Raw genomic sequence first — 17,931 nt, 5'->3', positions numbered from 1 at the left:
TGCAAGTTCGCTTTCACAGCATTGCGGCACACTTGCTGTCATGCAGGCGCTGGGCGACAAGAAGCGGACGGATGCGAAGAAGCGCAAGGATGAGAGGACGGCCGAGGCGCCAGCTAAGGTGAATGGGGGATCGAGCTTCCGTCGTCTGGTTCAGGGTGTGTGTGGCAGCATTGTTGGTGCTCTCGGGTGGGGTTCAGCAGAATGCATTCTTAATGCATGTGGTTCTTGGTCTACGCCAGTGTACTCTTGCGTGTTTTCTTTCACCAATTTATGATGGCGAATCATTGTTGCGCCTACGCCCCCATCCCATGCAGAAGCACAAGGGCGATGAGGTGGTAGCCCCGGCTGCCAAGGCCAAGACCGATGCCAAGACTGCCGCTGAGGGCAAGGCTGCCAAGGTTCCGGCCGCGAAGGCTGGCAAGGCCGCCAGGGGCAAGGCCGCCAGGGGCAAGTAGACTGCCGATGCTGGTGCTACATGGATTGTACAATGTTCGGACTAGGCCTAGTACGGCTTATTCTGGACTTAGCTACCGAGCATTAGGATGTTTGGACCCTGTGTAGACCACCTAGCGGTAGTATGTTTGGACCCTGTGTAGACATCCACTCCAGCATGAGCGAGTGGCATTTGAGGACTGCTGTGCTGCATGTGCATGACAGTGAGACTGTGATGGGCGACAGAGCGCCTTTGACTGTGATGCACTTACTGTCAGATCGTAGTTGCGTGGAAAGCGAGTGAGATGGTCGGTTCAAGTAATCCTGAAACATGTGTGCAGCCAGGGTCCGCCGCAGATGTGGGATAGAGGCAGTGTAACGTGCTCTGGAATGAAGAGTTTCATGTGTTTCTCCGTGGATTGTACGGTTCCCCCGTGTTTCTGTTTTCGAATCGCGTCTCAAGACGCAGTGCGTCTCGTGCATCGCGTGTGTGTGAGACGCGGCGCGTCTAGGGTATCAGGCTAGCGTCTGGTGTGACGCATCGCGTTAGCTAAGACGCGCTCTCCATGCAATTGTACCGCGTCACGACTCGCGTTCCATTGCGTCTCGCAGACGCAGTGAAACGCGCTATCTGCAATGGTGCCCCGCTTCACTGTTTCTGGTTGCGTCCCCATCGCGTCTCTCCCGCGTCTCCCCCGCGTTTCCCCCTTAACGCGCAGCGTCTCGGCGCGTCTGACACCGCGTCTCACAGGTCAGACGCGGCCCAGACGCGCCCAGACGCGGTTTCCCGTTGTTATAGTGGAGCTCACTGGCCTTGAACCCGGGGGAGGCACCAGCATGTCTTACTACCAGACTCGAAACGGCACAACCCTCCCCACCAGCCGCATAGACGACATCCTCTTCTGCCAAAATGCAAGCGCAGCTCTCGCCGACCCCACCAGTCCAACTCCAGCGCTAACCTCTGTTGAAGCGTGTGGAGGCCTGTTCGATCACTACTCCGTACACTCACGTGTACCAACCTTCCCTCTCCGACTCTGGCCCTCACGCATGGCCACTCTGACGGAGACCACCCCCCCTGACAACCCAGGCCTTTGGCGTAACGTTGTCCTGCCAGTCCCCAAATCCACCATAGAAGCAACACGGACAAAAATAGAACACAACCTTGCGACACCCATCGCCGCCCTGACCAATGCACTGCATCCAGCCACCACGGCAATCCAGTCCCACCTGGCCCAACATGCAACGGGAGCCACCACAGCCGTAGAATTGCAGGACGCCCTACAACAAGACCCAGCAGTTCAGACACCCAACCTTGATGCTCTAGCCGCCCAACTGCATGACATACTGACAGACGGACTGAGCATCCTTGTAGATATGTGCCCGAAGAAACCCCCAGTACGTGGGGCGTTCATCCCGCGCCGACTCAGCAGGAAACTACGAAAGGCTCATGATGAAATCAAACAACTACGCACACAATGCGACCAACTTAACAACACAACCCCCAACACACACCCCGCAGCAGCCACCCAACCAGAAACGGGCCCTACCCAACCAGAGGCTGGGACAGCGACAACCACCCCTTCCCCCCCTCAGCCCGCCGAGAATGGGGAAACCCACCCAGCAACAGCTGTCACGCCGCAACCCGCCCGCAGCCCACGACCGCCCCCAGGCACCCGTGCCATAGCGGAGTTAATCGAGAAGATTAAAACCGCGGGACAATCCCTACGCAAACTTCTCAAGAAACAAACACAAGATGATATCAAAAAAGCCAAAGCCCGTTTCCAGCACAAACTTGCCACACGAGCCAAACAAGCCCATAAGGACATTTTCTCCACAAACGAGCAAACACGAGGTATCCCTGCACTCCTACACCCACACACCAAAGCACACTGCACCGACAAATCCTCAATACTGGACGCCATCCATACCTACTTCCAGGGCCAGGGAGCCACCATCACTGGACCCCGAACAGGAAAATATAAGCCTGAAGATAGACTGCCCAACAATACCTACCCATTCGACCCTAAATACAAGAACAGTGCCCCTGACACCTTTACCCTACACAGCGCAACCACACCACCAACGCACGCGCTGCTCCCCAGCATTGCTGACAGCACCAACTTTGACTCGTGCATTGACCACCTGAGCCGCAACAAGTCCCCAGGACCAGATGGCATACCCAATGAGTTGCTTCGCGCCTTACCGCAAACCTTGCGTAGCACTCTGCATAACCTCCTTACCCTGATGTGGGTGAGGGCACATACACCAGCCTCGTGGACGGCCAGCGAAACAGTCCTGCTTCCCAAACCAGGAGACCCGCTCCTCCTAAAAAATTACCGGCCCATTGCACTTGCCAATACTACATATAAACTCTGGACAAGCCTTATAACCGTAGCCATATCTGACATCTCACACGACCTAGACTTATTCAGCGAGACACAAGAAGGGTTTCTGCGGTACCGCAACACGGAACGACAAACTCTAAACCTAGTGCACGCACTAGAAGATGCAGGCCTGACCAAACAAGACATATATGTGATGTATGCCGACTTCTCAAGCGCCTTCAACACAATCTCACACGACAGGCTTTTGGAAATTATGTGGGACCTCGGCATGCCACACGACCTGATTCGTGTGGTCCAAAACCTCTACTCCAATGCGCGCACCTACATACGCTCTGAACATGGCCTGACTGCCCCTATCTACATTGAACGTGGCACTGTACAAGGAGACACACTCTCACCCGTCCTATTCCTGGTGTTCATAGAACCACTCATCCGCTGGCTGCATGTTGGGGGGCGCGGCTACTCCTACGGCTGCCTACCACCCCACCTGAATGCCCGCTACAACTGCTCCTCCGCAGCCTACGCCGATGACCTGGCAGTGCTTACAAACACCTTAAGCGACCTCCGAATCCAATGCGACAAAATACACCGGTACTCTGAGTGGGCAGGCCTCCAGGTTAACCACGCAAAGTGCAGAGTCACTGGTATCCTGCACCGCAGAGCCATGCAAGACAAGGGTCTGAACGGGCCCACCTGCAACCGTACACTAAGATCAATGCTGGACAACAAAATCCACATTGGCACCACAAGTATACCCTACCTTCCAGCGACGGAACCGTTCAAGTACCTCGGTGTGCAAGTCACAATGACCCTAAACTGGGGGCCCGAATTTGCGTACCTATGCAAAAATATCACGGACAAAAGCCTAAGCCTCCAAACATGTCAAGCCTCACCAGAGCAATGCCTGCGCATCATCAAATCGTGCATTCAATCCGTTGCTGCATATAGTTTCGCCGTCATGCCCTACACGGAAAATGACATACGCACACTTGACAATATGATCGCACGCCTGGCCAGAACATGCTATCGCCTCAGCCGCGGGTTCCCCACGCGAGCCGTCCTAACGCCAGCAGAAATGTCCGGCCTAGGAGTCGGCTCCCTGCTCCCAATCTATGTGCAGAAAGCAACACGGGCCCTAACATTGGCCCTGAATGACCCAGGCCGCCTGGGAATGGTCACACATGCCCTGCTTGAACTACAGACCAGAATAGCCGGCACTACAGACATGCACAAACTCCGCCATGAAAGCCACTACTATACGACACTGAAACAACTCAGCATCATGCGCGCCTATAACCTCACCATATGGGACCACGGGGCCCCATACAAAGGGCCACCCAACACACTGCTAACCGCAATCAGCCGCAGCTCACACCCTATCTCACACCACTTGGTCCTTACCTTGACACAAGCCGGCCTTGATTTGCGAAACCTTGTAGGTAAAGAGCGTACACCCGAGGGGCGCGCATGCCTCATTCCTTCTGACATCCTCTTCCAACACCTGCCACGCAACCAATGCCAGCATAAGCACCGAGTGGCCCTAAACCGCCTTAGCCTATGCCTGAGCGCGGAATGCGATGGTGCCCGTGAGGCACCTTTCAACCAGGCTGAAAACTACAAATGTCACTTACCCCTTCCGCAGCGATACAGAGCCCTACCCAACACGCCAGCCTTTGCCGCCCTCCTACCCCGCAATGCCACCCCGGGCGAGCTAACAACCCAATCTACGATGGACGCCCACCTCCAACACATGACTGCATTACACCCCAATACCGAGGCTCAAACACCCCAACACCCAAATGGCCTAGGCCCCCGCCAGCGCCAAACCATGTTAGCCCACATGCTGAGAACAACAGGTGCCCCACCCACAGCACCAACCCAGTCGCCAACGGCAACTCTAACCCAAACTCCGACAGACACACTGCCTACCCCGCCACTAGCGCAACCCATGCCACTGCCACTAACACAGCCCACGCCCCCACTAACAACACCAGCGGGCCCGGACGCCCCCAACACCCAGACACCACCCACAGTAGCGTCCCTCACAACGGCCCACCAGCAGCCAAAAAGTAAGAAACAACGACCCAACGCCATCAAGCGCCTACAGCAAAAGATTGATGCTGACCCCCGGCACGACCCACTGCCACCTACCGATATGCGCAGCCACACAGAGAAATCTGGCTTTATACTAAACAACGACCCCGATGAAAATGACTCCGGTCCCCCGGTCACTTTGTCATGTGGGCACCACACTACTTTGCCAATGTACAAAAAGACATGCAAGGAACCAACCGCATGCCTCGACTTGGAATTCCCCGCCACCACAGCAAGTTCCCGCAAAACCGCACTCGCCCCAACCCGACCCGTACAATCCCAGCCCACCTCGCAGACCCCTACTTCCTGGGTAGTCAGGTGGACGACACCAATCCGCTAAACCCCGTCACAGCTTACATATCCGCAAACCCGCCAACAACACCTCCCACCTGTGCTTATGACTCCCGACCGAGATGGGCAGACACTGGGGATTTCATGATTGCACCTGAGCCTCCAAACTGGCCGAACATCACTGGTGCCACACCGGGGGACAGCCACGACCCCCGCCAGGCTGACCACGACCCACAAGGACAAATGCGTGCAGAATATATGCAGGAGCGTGAACGCCTCCGTGCACACTTGGATGACCACCCACCCCAACCAAGACCCTTCAAGCGTTGGATGGGAATCCGACTCCAGCTCCTGACAGGCAAACTACCCTGGCCGACGCAGGCATACCATGTTGCCCAAGCAGCGAAGCAACTAGTGTACTCCCTGTACCACGACATAGAGGAAATCTCGCACATTCAAGCTGGGCCCATCACTAAAGCCGTCACTGCCCCAGAGAAGGGTGACAGTCTCCACACCGAGCGCTACTATGAGGTAGCTTGGAAGGACACAACCATCGTTAAAGGAGCGGCTGAGGCCTACACCCGCATGAAGTATACTGGGACTGCTGCCGCACACATGGGATACGGGCAAGCGTGCTGCAAACATTTCCTGCGCATGAAATGGGACCCCACCAGCGAACCCGTAGACAAATGCCCCACCCTCCAAGGGTGGACCCCTGCCATCTCCGAACACTTGCGGAAACTTGCAGAACCCCCTACACCCATGCCACAACCCAAGCCCAAAGACGCCCGTCTTACACCTGCCCAACAGCAAGGGCGATGGACGCAAGCCGACGTGGCCGCGTCCCACGTCCAACGTACCACCAAACAGAACACGCGCATTGACACCAACCCGTGCAATCCCTACCTCGACGTCCACCCCACCGGAAGGTATACAATCCAAATCCCAGACACATACACTGATGAACGCACCCTCGCCCATGTCTACAGCCCTACCGGACGCCACATAGCATCCATTACGCTAGGCACCTTGCTGACTCTTAAAGCTCGGTATGACCACGCCCTATCTACCCACCATGACGCAACCAGCCCGCACCGATCTCAAGGGGGCTTCCCGGAAGACTTGGCTAAACTGCTACTCCGCGCACGGGTAGACAGCAAAGGCAAGACATGCAAGTCGGCCCCCGCACGTGAGCGCTCTCTCCCCGAGTCCCTGAAGCCGGCGCTGTATAACTGCCTTGCCTCGACACACTCAGACCCTGACCGCCCAGTGGGGCTGGTGGAACGCTTTGCCTCTCCACTCAACTGCTCGGGCCGGGCCACTAAATATTACAGCCAACACGCAGCTGACTCCCTCTTCGGGGCCTCACATGATGCGTACACGGCCCCGTTTGATGGCCTTTCCCTCGCCCACCCTGACCCTGACCCCGACGCCTGCACAAAGGCACTGGCGTGGGCAACAGCATCGATCGAACACCTAGAACACCAGGCCACCCCCGCCATTACCTTCATGATTATCCCACAAGGCAAAGGCGCCGCCAGCCGGTGCCTTGCGAGTCCGCATGTCACCATCCTGGCCCTGATTCCGCCTGGCGTATCCGCCTCTAGCATGTTAGATGGCCTCGGGGCGGCCGACGAGGCTGCCAGCAGCAAGCAGGGCCTGCAGCTACTCCTCATTGCGAACACCACAGGGGTACAAGCACTCAACTCCAACAACAACCTGACACGTCTCCAAACCTCCCTGGCCGACCTTGGAGCGGTGCCACCACCGACCTCGCAACCCCCAGGGCGCCGACAACCACTGAAGTGGCCCGCGCGCGTAACCCTCCCCCGTGACCGCACAGCCCCACCGGGCCGACCATACAGCCACCGTGCAAAAGCCCGTGCAAAGCAGCTAACTAGACCCCAAGCCCCAGCAGCACGGGGCCTGGACACATGCCCTACGCCCATGCCCACGCTCTCTGCCCTCTACACCACACGAGCTGCCTTCCCCACTCGGAGCAGCTACCTGTACGATGCCGCCACCATTGTTTGGACCGACGGATCTTGCATCAAAGTTGCGGCCGGTGAAGATGGCAACGAAATGAACAAACTCGGCGCCTGCGCGTGGTCCCAACAGACCGAACACATCTACGTCGAACCAGGCGGCCTCAACAGCACCAACACAATCCAGAGAGCCGAACTATCAGCCATTCTCGTTGCGTTAGAATACATCCGCCCCCGACTCTGTCTGCTGGGCATGACCCAAGTAACCATAGCCAGTGATTCCCTAGTGTCTCTCTACTTGATCCGCCGAGCCCTTACTGCACCACAACGACTCCTACTATCCAAGCATAAAAACCTGCTGGAAAACATACTCCACGAGCTACAAATGTATGCCGACGCCGGGGTCCCAGTCCAGCTGCTGAAAGTCCGCTCTCACACAGGGCTCCTCGGCAACGAGGAAGCTGACAAAGGTGCCGCCAAAGTCGCCGCCAATGACATGGAGGCCATGGGGCAGGCCATACGCTTAGCACCAGACGAACCGTGGTCCAACATCTGGTGGCCCAAACGCAACTCTGACAATTTCTACCTAAGTGACCTAAACCGTGGAGTCCTGAACTCATTGCCCCCCGAAGCACAACAAGGCTTTACCAATAATACACCAGTGCTGGAGCAATGGGCGGAAGCATCTGCCAACATGTGCCCCACCCTCAGCAACCGCACCCTCGCCAGCTCCACCAGGCACCCCTGGCTGGTCAAGCAAATACTCTACGCCCGCTACGGCTACCTCTTCAACGCACAGCTTAAACGGCGCTACCGCCTGGGAGGGAACGGCAACTGCCCCCTCTGCCACACCCCTGACTCCGGCGGGCACATCCTCGGAGGCTGCACACACCCTAAAATGAAAGGCGCGTACATCAATCGGCACAACTGGGCAGTCCAGCGTGTCGCCAAATGCATCTCCAAAGGGACCTACGGGAACGGGTTCATGGTCATGGACGCGGGCCCGCTAGCCGACCTGCCACACTATGCGTCTGCACAACGCCCCCCCCGCCTGGCTGGCTGCGGAGAGGACATCATCACCCCTTATTACAAGGCTCAGACCTGACATTCTGTTCATCCCAAACCTGCCCGCCCATGAAACACATAGAGAAGGGTACCGCCCGCCCCTGAACAAAGCACGGCTGCCCATCTATATCCTTGAAATCGGTTACAGCTCTGACGTTCGCCATTTGGACAAGCGGGAAGAAAAATCTCAACAACATCAAGAACTCAAGCGACTGCTGGAAGCGGCCGGATGGACGGTCCACTACTCCACCAATGAATGCCTTGCGCTCGGAGTGACTGGGGCCATCCCTTGCAACCTCACTAAGCTGCTCACCTCTCAACTTGGGGTGACCCACACAGCCGCACGAGTATGCGGAGAGAGGCTCCACACACACGCTGTGAACAGTGCGGGCGGCATTATCAAAATGCGCCGAGTAACCGAGCAGGAACTCAAACCGAGAGGTGGGTGAGCCACGGCTCCCCCACACCTCCTCGGAGTGCGTGGTGAGGTGGCAGCGCGAGGGGGATGGGCCTCCTCGCCCTAGCCACCTTACCCCGATAATCCACGCCAGGCCCCATGGGCCGGCGTTTGAATTATTATTATTATGTTTGCCGTAGAGGTCCCGTACCACCTCAATCAGGTCGGTGGGGTAGCCTAGATCGTGCATGACAATGAGCAGTTTGTCATGGTCTATCGTGTTGAATGCGGAGGTGAAATCCAAGTACAGTAGGAAGAGGTCGCGTCCGGTGGTGGCGGCGTCTTCTATGGCGTGGAGCAGGTTTTGGACTTGCCGTTCGGTATTGCGGCCTCTGAGAAAGCCTTCTTGTGACTCCGTGAAGATGTGGGCTTGTTCGCTAAACAGAGCGGCATTCACAGTGATGAGGGAGGTATACAGCTGGTAGAGGGTGTTCGCCAGCGCGATGGGCCGCTTATTCTGTATCAGCAGGGGGTCTCCTTCTTTGGGTAAGAGGACGGCGTCGGACTGTGTCCAGTGTGTAGGGATGTGCGCTTTTACCCACATGAGAGTCATGAGTTGGTGTATGGCTGTTTGTAGGCTGGTGGGTATTGTAGGCTGGAGTAGTTAGTTCGGTATTCCGTCGGGTCCCGGGGCCTTGCGGCGAGACAGGTGGTTGACGCAGCCAAAGAACGTGGTGCTGTCAGCAATACCTGGCAGTAAGGTGGCGGGTGCGTCGGTTGGCTTGGATAGGGCCGGCATGCGGTCGGGTGCGTCGGGCCGGCTCCAGGGGTACTGTTTCTCGCTGTCGGGTATGTTGTATTGTCCTGTGCGAGGGCCGTTGATGGGTAGGAGTTGGGCGGTGAAGTGCTGGTGGATGCTGTTCAGAATTTGTCCGGGCTTGGTGTGGGCCTCTTTGGTGATGGGGTCAGTGAGGGCGGGCGTGCCACGTGGCTGGTCCGTCTCATCGAAAACCTTCTGGTGTGCGCGCTGTGGCTGTGTTGCAACCATTGGTATTGAGTTTTCTTGCTTCCTTTTTTGCGGTGCAAAGGAGGGTGTGTGCGTTGAGTAGCTGACTCCTGATGGTGGTGGGTGTGTCGGCGTCTGCGGGGGCCGGGGCAGGTGTGGGGCTGGTGGTGTTGGGCGGGGGCGTCGGGGTGGGGTGAGGCGTGGCGGTTGGTGGGGTGGCGCCCGCTGCGTTTGTGACGGTAAGGGCGGCCGCGAGTTTGTCTTTGAGCTGGGGGGTTGTATTCAGGAGGCGTGTCACGGGTTTGGACGTGTGGCGTCGTGGGCTTGTAGTGCTGGCACGCGGCGGTTTCTTGTCGCAGTAGGTTTTGAGAACGTCCAGGCACTTTTGGAGGATGGTTTCAAGTGTGTTGCTGATGGACGTGGTATCGGCGGCACTAACTTCAGGAAGGGCACGGAACTCCGCAGGGCTTGGTGTGTTTCGTTCAGCTTGGGCGGGGGTGAGGCCGGCAGGTATAGCTTGATGGTGATGGCGAGGTGTGCGGGTTGTAGCGTGTTGAGTAGGTCGGCGATCTCTTGTCCAATGGTTTCCTCCATCTTGATGCGCGCTTTCTCGCGTTGGTCTTTGGTTGGTGGATGGTTGTTTACCCATGCGTCGGGGTTGGAGGGGGCGGCAGGTGCCGTGGGGAAGGGGTAGAGGCGGAGGGCAGCGAGGGGGACGCTGGAGAGGAGGGCACGGTGGTCGAGGGCGTCACCGCATTCATGCGCCGTTTCCTGTCCGCCTCCTGTTGTGGTGATGGTGGCGTGGGTGTGGTGGCTTACTAGTAGGTCGTCAATGCGGCTCATGTGCGGTGCCGTGGCTTGGTCTTGTAGGTATGTGTGGGGCCGGGGGTGTTCGTGTGTGGGCAGTGTGAGTGGGTGCAGGCCCGCAGAGGTAGCGAAGGCGATGTGGGACAATTGACTTTCGCAGGTCGCGAGGAAAGCATCCGGTGCCCGCTGATATGCAGTCTTTAAGGCAAACTATGTTGGCGGCAAGCAAAGCGGGGAAGTATATCGAAAGTTCTGAGCGACTTGCTGAGCCATGCCTGCCGACGCGCCAGAATGCCGAGAAGCCCCGAGGTCGCCCCCGCCCCGCGCCTAGCCCTCTGAGCGTGGGGCGCCGGGGAGTCTGGCAGGAGGCGAAAGAAATGCTTGGGTGTTTGGGAACGTGCCAAGGCATGCGTGGCCCCAACCCACGTGTCCCTAGCCGATGCGCCTGCGCGTTGTAGCGGCACGGAGGCTCTGACGGGGCGTTACACGCCTATTAGCTCCCAAGCGTACGGGGGCTCAGCCCATTTTCCAGCTGTACAAAGCTGACACCCTTGTCTTGAGAATGTGCTATCAGACAAGCCAGTGGGCGCTGCTAGTAAATTGCGTTATAGGGTTTTGCTCTGCGCAATCTCGCGCCTGCCGAGGAAACACAGTTATTTGCTTCGTTCATACGCTGCATTCGCTCTCACGCCCTGGGGAGAAGATCACGTATAGAGGAATCTATAAGCAATCCGTCATGATGATTAGCTTAGCTTAAATCGCGCTGTAACGCAAGCGCACAGGATTGCGCCATTTTGGGGCTGAGCCCCCCCAGCGAAGCGTTCCAGGGGGGGGGGGGCGAAGGACAGTCGGAAGGTTGGGGGCGAAGGCCAGTCGGGAGGTTGGCACGAAGGCCAGTCGCTGGGGGGACTCAGCCCAAAACAAGGGTGTCAGCTTTGTACCTTCGCCCCCTCCCCTTCTCAAAACCAAGCACGTCCATGTGTTCAGACCCGGTCTCGCCCGGGACTTGCCCATACACGCGGCACCGTCCAAGGCCCAAACCGTCCCAAGTGCCTGTTCATGACATGCGTATATTATAAATAGCTCGACATTTTGCGCGAAGAGCTGCTTTTAGCCCCCGTAGAGACTCTCTAGCATCTACCGATAGCTACGTATAGGCACGGCAACGTTGAGATATTGAACAAATGGCTGCTTGAGGGACCCACGCGGGTACCACGCCAGCAAGTCTCTATGGACTGCGTGTGTCCAATGCCCTAGACCGCCGAAATGTCATTATGTAACATATTATAAGGTCCCTGAATGATTTCCGGGCATAAAATCGAGCGGGAGCCGAAGTCGACCCTACGTCAGTGTTTCGGCCCCTAACCTCACCGACCCCCTTTAATCCCCCCCCGGGCGGGACGGGGGTCGTGGGTTAACGGGGTTAACGGGGGGGTTAAGGTCCGAAACACTGACGTAGGGCGAAATGCTAAATGTCGCGCTCGCCAGGACTTACTGGAATTCGCCCTACGCTGTCCGGATGACCTCTTGAGCCCTGACCAACATGTTTTGTCCTCTGCCGAGCGCTAATGCCCACTAATGATGTAAGTTATGTACAAAAAGGCGGCGTCTAAATACTGCGGTAGGATTTGCCCCGGGCGACTCCCAGAGTCCTCCGAGCGTGCGGGTTTGGCTTGGAGCATGCACCCCCCCGGACAATTGTGCACATAACTTTAAGATGCCTATTCTTATTACAGTGGCGGTTGCATATCCTGCATACACTGTGCATACGCTATCCATCGTGCTATCACTCGCTTTTAGTTTTCACGACGACAATATTTGCGTGTCCCATTGCACACCCCATGCACGTCTGCAGCCGTACGGCCTTTCAAGTTGCCGGGTAGGTATGCTGGCGGCCTTGTCAGATGATACCTGCTGGGTCTACCAGGTTGTCAAAGTTTGGATACAGCAAATGACCAGAGTGGTACCCGCGTAGAGGGACCTCGGTCGCCGGTCGGCCGATTCTCGCATTTTGCTCCGGGATACGTTTCAATGCGGTATAATGTGTCTAAATAGCATGTTGAGTAAGAGTAAGAGTATGCCCGCACGTACCCATCGAGCTTGCTGGCTGGCTGGCCAAAACCCGTCCATTTCGACCGCGGGCGAGCGCGGACCGCCCTGCCACTCAACCAGCAAAGTCAATGTTATGTATGAGAAGTGTCTAAGAGCGCGGGGGAGTCAGGGGTGACCTTTTTGCCGTCGGGGAACCCCCCTATCTGCCCCCAAGACCCCCCCCCCCCCCCCGCACGGAAAGGGCTGTACGGCACTGGGGCAAACTTTGACACGGTTAGATTCCTAGTCGGACGTTTGCCCCGACCAGTTTTGCGGGGTTGAAGCGAGTGCAAATTTGGACGGTGCCACAGAGACCGGGTTGCTTGTGTTGGCGAGTTAACGAATTTGCGGGGGGGAGAGGTGGGGCAGCCGAACCAGCCGACAGTGTGATGCCCGCAGGGCTTGTGATGGCGCATGGGCAGGCAGGGGCATGGGCAGGCAGGGGCATGGGCAGGCAGGGGCATGGGCAGGCACTGTAACTACTAAGGGCGGGCGAGTCGAATGCGGTGCAAACACGCCAGCAACACAACAGGAGGTGGGGACGCCTAGATGAGTATGGGAAGGCGTCACTGAATGTTTGGTGTGGATAGTCTACGCGCGCGCCCTCGCCGGAGGTTTCACGGAGGTGCTACGATTGTAGATATTTGCGTGACTGGGTAAAGAGTACGTTGGAAAGCTGGCCTGCGAGTGGTCTGTGAAGGCGGTGGCGGTGGCGGTGGCGGTGCGAGGGATGATGGCGAAGTTGAGGAACGGGGTGCGACGCCGGCGGCATAGTGGCGCCGGAGGTGGTGTCGGGTGATATCGTGTGTGCGGCACGGCGCAACTACCTAGGCCCCCGGGGCGTGACGGGGCGTGCCGCCAGAAGCCTGTGCCCGTATGCCGGTGTTACTGATGGTTTGTCATCCCCTGCATGGCGGGCTGCATGGGCCTTGCCGGGGGGTTTATAGCTCTCAACCGTGACCTGGCTCGTTGGTTGAGTTGCCGCCAGCGCAAGATAGCAGAATGACTATCAGTCTGTGTCAACTCATACCCAACCCACGAGCCTTGCATGCCTCTGTCCCTTACTCCGCCGCCTCTCTCACGGGGGCATGACGTGCCCCGTTAGTCTGCGTCAGTCTGCCTAAGCCTCGCAGTAGCAGCCAGCTCTACGCTGAACAGCAAGTGTCAACACGAGCCTGGTCGTCCCCGTCAGCGGCTAGGATTGATCACCCTGGTGCGCAACGGGAATCAAGGGACTCAGTGGCCAAATGGTTCCACGTGTATTACGTTTAGGTGATCGCGGGGTCGCCTGCTGCTTGGCACCGTATCCGGACGATGCAACTCAACCCTCATCTTCATTTCTGCTCTATCGAGACTTGGGCTGCGTCGCGCCCTGGCGCGCGACCTTCTCATGGCGACTTGCGGCGGCTTGGCTCCCTCAGCGAGCTCCGTCCTTCACCGCACCTCTCCTATGCAATATGGTCTACGCGACATATTGTATCTTTGTCAGCGCTCCATGTGCTAGCGTCATCCGCGTCACACACACGCGCGTGTTGACATCCTGCCGGACATGCATACTTGGCTCTCCATCTTCTTCATCGCTTCACTCTCTACATCGCCTCTACTTCTCGCAGCCACATATGTGGTTATCGCCCTCTGGACCTTCTCCTCTCCATTCTGGTACAGCTGCTACAACCTTGGTCAGCGCACCTACCCTACTGCTCCGCTATCTTTTATGCGTTCCCCAGTGAACGGCCACCCGGCGTGGTGCTAGCAGCAGTCTAGCCTTAGCTCGAGAGGACGACCCATCGACGGCAGCGTCTGGGGGAGGGCAACGCGGTGCCCGTACCGCAAGGTGTGACTGGCGCCTTCACGCGGGGGGGCGCGCATCGCCCTCAACCCCTCTTCCATGCGTGGTCCTGCCGGCCCAGTCACAAGCAGCATTCCCATGTGCGCCAGCCTGGCGTACATGCCGCATCAGCCATCAGCTTGGAGCTAGCTTGGACCCGGAGCTAGCTATCTGGACTGACTTGACCTTAGGTCTCATGTGTTGCGTGGCACGAACACTCTCGCATGTCATCCCGCATGGTGTGATGTGCTGTTCGTGAACGTGTGTGGACTTTGCCATCCCCCCTGTCTGACGTAGGGGGGGCTCGTTATTGGTTGTATGAGGTATGGGGGGTTCCCCATGGACCGGAGCGCCCCCCTCATGGGGAGAACCGCATGTACCGGGGCGCCCCCCTCGTGGGGAGGGCCCTCGGCTCCCCAAAATGTCGTCATCGCGGAACACCGCGCCCGCGCCCTCCACCAGCAGTCCCAGCCCTCCCCCCTTCTCAGGAGGGCTTCCCATAGCTCCCCGCGGCTCCATGCCTGCTCAGCTCGTGCCCGCTGGTGACGGCGCCGGGCACTCCGATTGGCCTGGACCGCGCGCCTGCATATCGTAACCTCAATAGCAGATGTCGGCATCACTTCTTGGACGGACTAGCTTTATGTAGCAGGAGTGCCAAAATGCCACAGTAGCTTGGACCAGTTACAATGTCACTTAGGGACTTCAAAGTTCCAAACCCTATAAGTGCAGGCGCTAAAAGGACGGATCGAATTGCGAAGAGGAAAAACCCGAATCAAGTTAGAGTGCGTGTGCGACCTCGCATTGAACAAAGCAACACTCAACAGGAAGTAGGCCACCACCAGCTAGAAGATGATGAGGGAGAGCAACATGCTAACGTGGAAATGCATATGGGCGCTTCAGCAGCGGATCCGCTGCCGCATGTGCACAGCGAGTCCGATGATGAAGACACCGAGCAAGGCGACGACGCATCAGTGGACGTTGCAGCTCAGGTCAGGGTCCGAAAGGCGTTCTTAAAGCACTACGCCTCGGGGGCAGACAGCCGCAGCCGCCTCCTCGACAGTGCCGCCGACACGCTGCGGGCGTTGGCCCAGGCCATCCCACGCACATGTCCTGGGTGCGGCGTGTCCGCGGTGTTCGGGGGAAAGCGATGTTCCGTGACAATTGTCACATGGGAGCAGCCTGTGATCGCGGAAATACCTGTGGGCTGGTGCACAACGTGCAAGCAGGGCTGCAACTTGCTGCCGGTTCAGGCGGACTGCGTCTCCGACTCGAACAGCGGGTGGGACCTCGACCGCGCTCACTCTGGCAAGAACGTTCTCTGGTGGCACCAGTCCGTGCTGCAGATGTATGACATCCTGTCATTCAGGACCAGACATCTCAGCGCAGACGCGTTTTGTGACGCTATGATGAACAGCTGGGAGCGCAATGGGATCTCCCGTCCAAGCTCTGTGTCGGCGACAACCCTGCGCCAGCGCATGCGCGAGGCGCTGCTGCTGTATATGGACTGTCAGAACGTCATCGAGGACTACCCGGAGGACACTATAACCGACTGGCCTCGCGGCGCCCTGAACAGCTGCCCCTGCTGCGGTGACAGCGTCACATGTGCAGCAATGGCGGTGGACGCAGGCGCCGGGCCAGCTGGCGGCGCCATGGCAGCCGGCGTAGCGGCTGCCCCTGCAGTGGTTGGGGAAACGGTGGTGGGCGCACGCGCCGGGCCGAGCGGCAGTGGCGGCGTGGCGGGTGTGGACATGGCAGACGCCGGGCCAGCTGGCGGCGCCATGGCAGCCGGCGTAGCGGCTGCCCCTGCAGTGGTTGGGGAAACGGTGGTGGGCGCACGCGCCGGGCCGAGCGGCAGTGGCGGCGTGGCGGGTGTGGACATGGCAGACGCCGGGCCAGCCGGCGGCGCCATGGCAGCCGGCGTAGCGGCTGCCCCTGCAGTGGTTGGGGAAACGGTGGTGGGCGCACGCGCCGGGCCGAGCGGCAGTGGCGGCGTGGCGGGTGTGGACATGGCAGACGCCGGGCCAGCCGGCGGCGCCATGGCAGCCGGCGTAGCGGCTGCCCCTGCAGTGGTTGGGGAAACGGTGGTGGGCGCACGCGCCGGGCCGAGCGGCAGTGGCGGCGTGGCGGGTGTGGACATGGCAGACGCCGGGCCAGCCAGCGGCGCCATGGCAGCCGGCGTAGCGGCTGCCGCTGCAGTGGCTGGGGAAACGGTGGTGGGCGCACGCGCCGGGCCGAGCGGCAGTGGCGGCGTGGCGGGTGTGGACATGGCAGACGCCGGGCCAGCCAGCGGCGCCATGGCAGCCGGCGTAGCGGCTGCCGCTGCAGTGGCTGGGGAAACGGTGGTGGGCGCACGCGCCGGGCCGAGCGGCAGTGGCGGCGTGGCGGGTGTGGACATGGCAGACGCCGGGCCAGCCGGCGGCGCCATGGCAGCCGCTACTGTGGCCATGCTTGGTGCAGCCGCTGTCGCTTCAGCATGGCTGCTCACCGCATGCAGTCCTGAGGGCTCTGGTCCGGGTCCTTCTTGTCTCCACTCGGTGCACTTCGACGCATGCTTCAAGTTGAATTTGCTGGCGTTCAGAGGCTACGCGGCGCAGTACACGCAGCTTGCACGCCGCCGCCTTTTCCTGCCCAACACGCTCATCCAGCAGGTACTTGCAGACGGCACGGCTTCGCAGCAGATTGGAGCAACCCACTGCTCCAACTTCAACGCCGATAAGGTCAGTAGTGTGGAATGAGTGACGTACCAGCACCATGGCCTAACAGAACCTTACAGCCCTAACCCGACCCGTCTGCCCCAACAGGTGCTTGCAGCCGAGTCACGCAAGAACCTGATCACGGCAGTCGGGGCTGTGCTATGCCGGCACGGTATGCTGCTGCGGTTGATGAACCTGTTCGGAGGCGAACGTCATGCCTACGCTACGACTGCGGCGTTGTCTCTCCTGAGCGCTGGAACAGCGGTGCAGTTCTGGTGGTACGACATTGCTTGCAGGTGGGTTTGCTCCTGTAGGGCTTCTGCTTCCGTTCCATACAGTTACGCTAAGTTTTGCGACTGCAATGAATGCAGGTGGGGCAAATCCTACACCAAATGGCTGGGACGGCAAGCTCCAGAGCTGCAGCAGCTGGGCGCAGGCCTGCGACCCCTAATCCCGCCGTGGCATCGGTACGCCCACAGGTGAGTGGCTATCACTTCTTACTCTGGCGATGACTAACAATGTCATGTGTACTGTTTGCAGCCTCGCCTGCCAGAAGGCATTTGGTCACGCCAGCGTAGGTGGTGTGGGGCAGGGCACTGGGGAGCCGGCTGAGATCTTCAACAGCGTCATTGGGCCGCATGGCGGGGTCACCCAGTACATGAGTCCGGCGAATAGGGAGGCGCATCTGGAGCGTGTGTGCCGCCTGTACTGCCGGGACGTTTTGGAGGACATGCCGATGCGGCTCTGGCGCATGCGTGAGCGTGCGAAGGCGGTCCTGTCCAGTGCGCGGCAGCGCGTTGACGACCTGGAGGCAGCCCTTGCAAAGGAGATGAGCTGCGAGGTCGAGGAGGTGGGTAATTAGCTTGGTGGGGGGCTTGCTTTGAGAAGTCTTCATGT

The 17,931-nt window shown here is 58.9% G+C and overlaps 1 protein-coding gene across 1 annotated transcript; it reads left to right on the top strand.

Annotated features, from left to right (window-relative positions):
• The first annotated feature begins 14,945 nt into the window (after nt 1-14,945).
• CHLRE_08g373361v5 (uncharacterized protein) lies at nt 14,946-17,931 on the top strand. Its single transcript, XM_043065093.1, has 4 exons — nt 14,946-17,058; nt 17,143-17,330; nt 17,406-17,513; nt 17,575-17,931. Exons 1-4 carry the CDS (start codon nt 15,229-15,231, stop codon nt 17,894-17,896), a joined length of 2,448 nt encoding a protein of 815 aa, XP_042922093.1. The 5' UTR covers nt 14,946-15,228; the 3' UTR covers nt 17,897-17,931.

Source organism: Chlamydomonas reinhardtii, chromosome 8 (assembly GCF_000002595.2).
Source record: "Chlamydomonas reinhardtii strain CC-503 cw92 mt+ chromosome 8, whole genome shotgun sequence".
Classification (NCBI taxonomy): Eukaryota; Viridiplantae; Chlorophyta; class Chlorophyceae; order Chlamydomonadales; family Chlamydomonadaceae; genus Chlamydomonas; species Chlamydomonas reinhardtii.
This window is presented reverse-complemented; position numbering and strand designations above follow the sequence as displayed.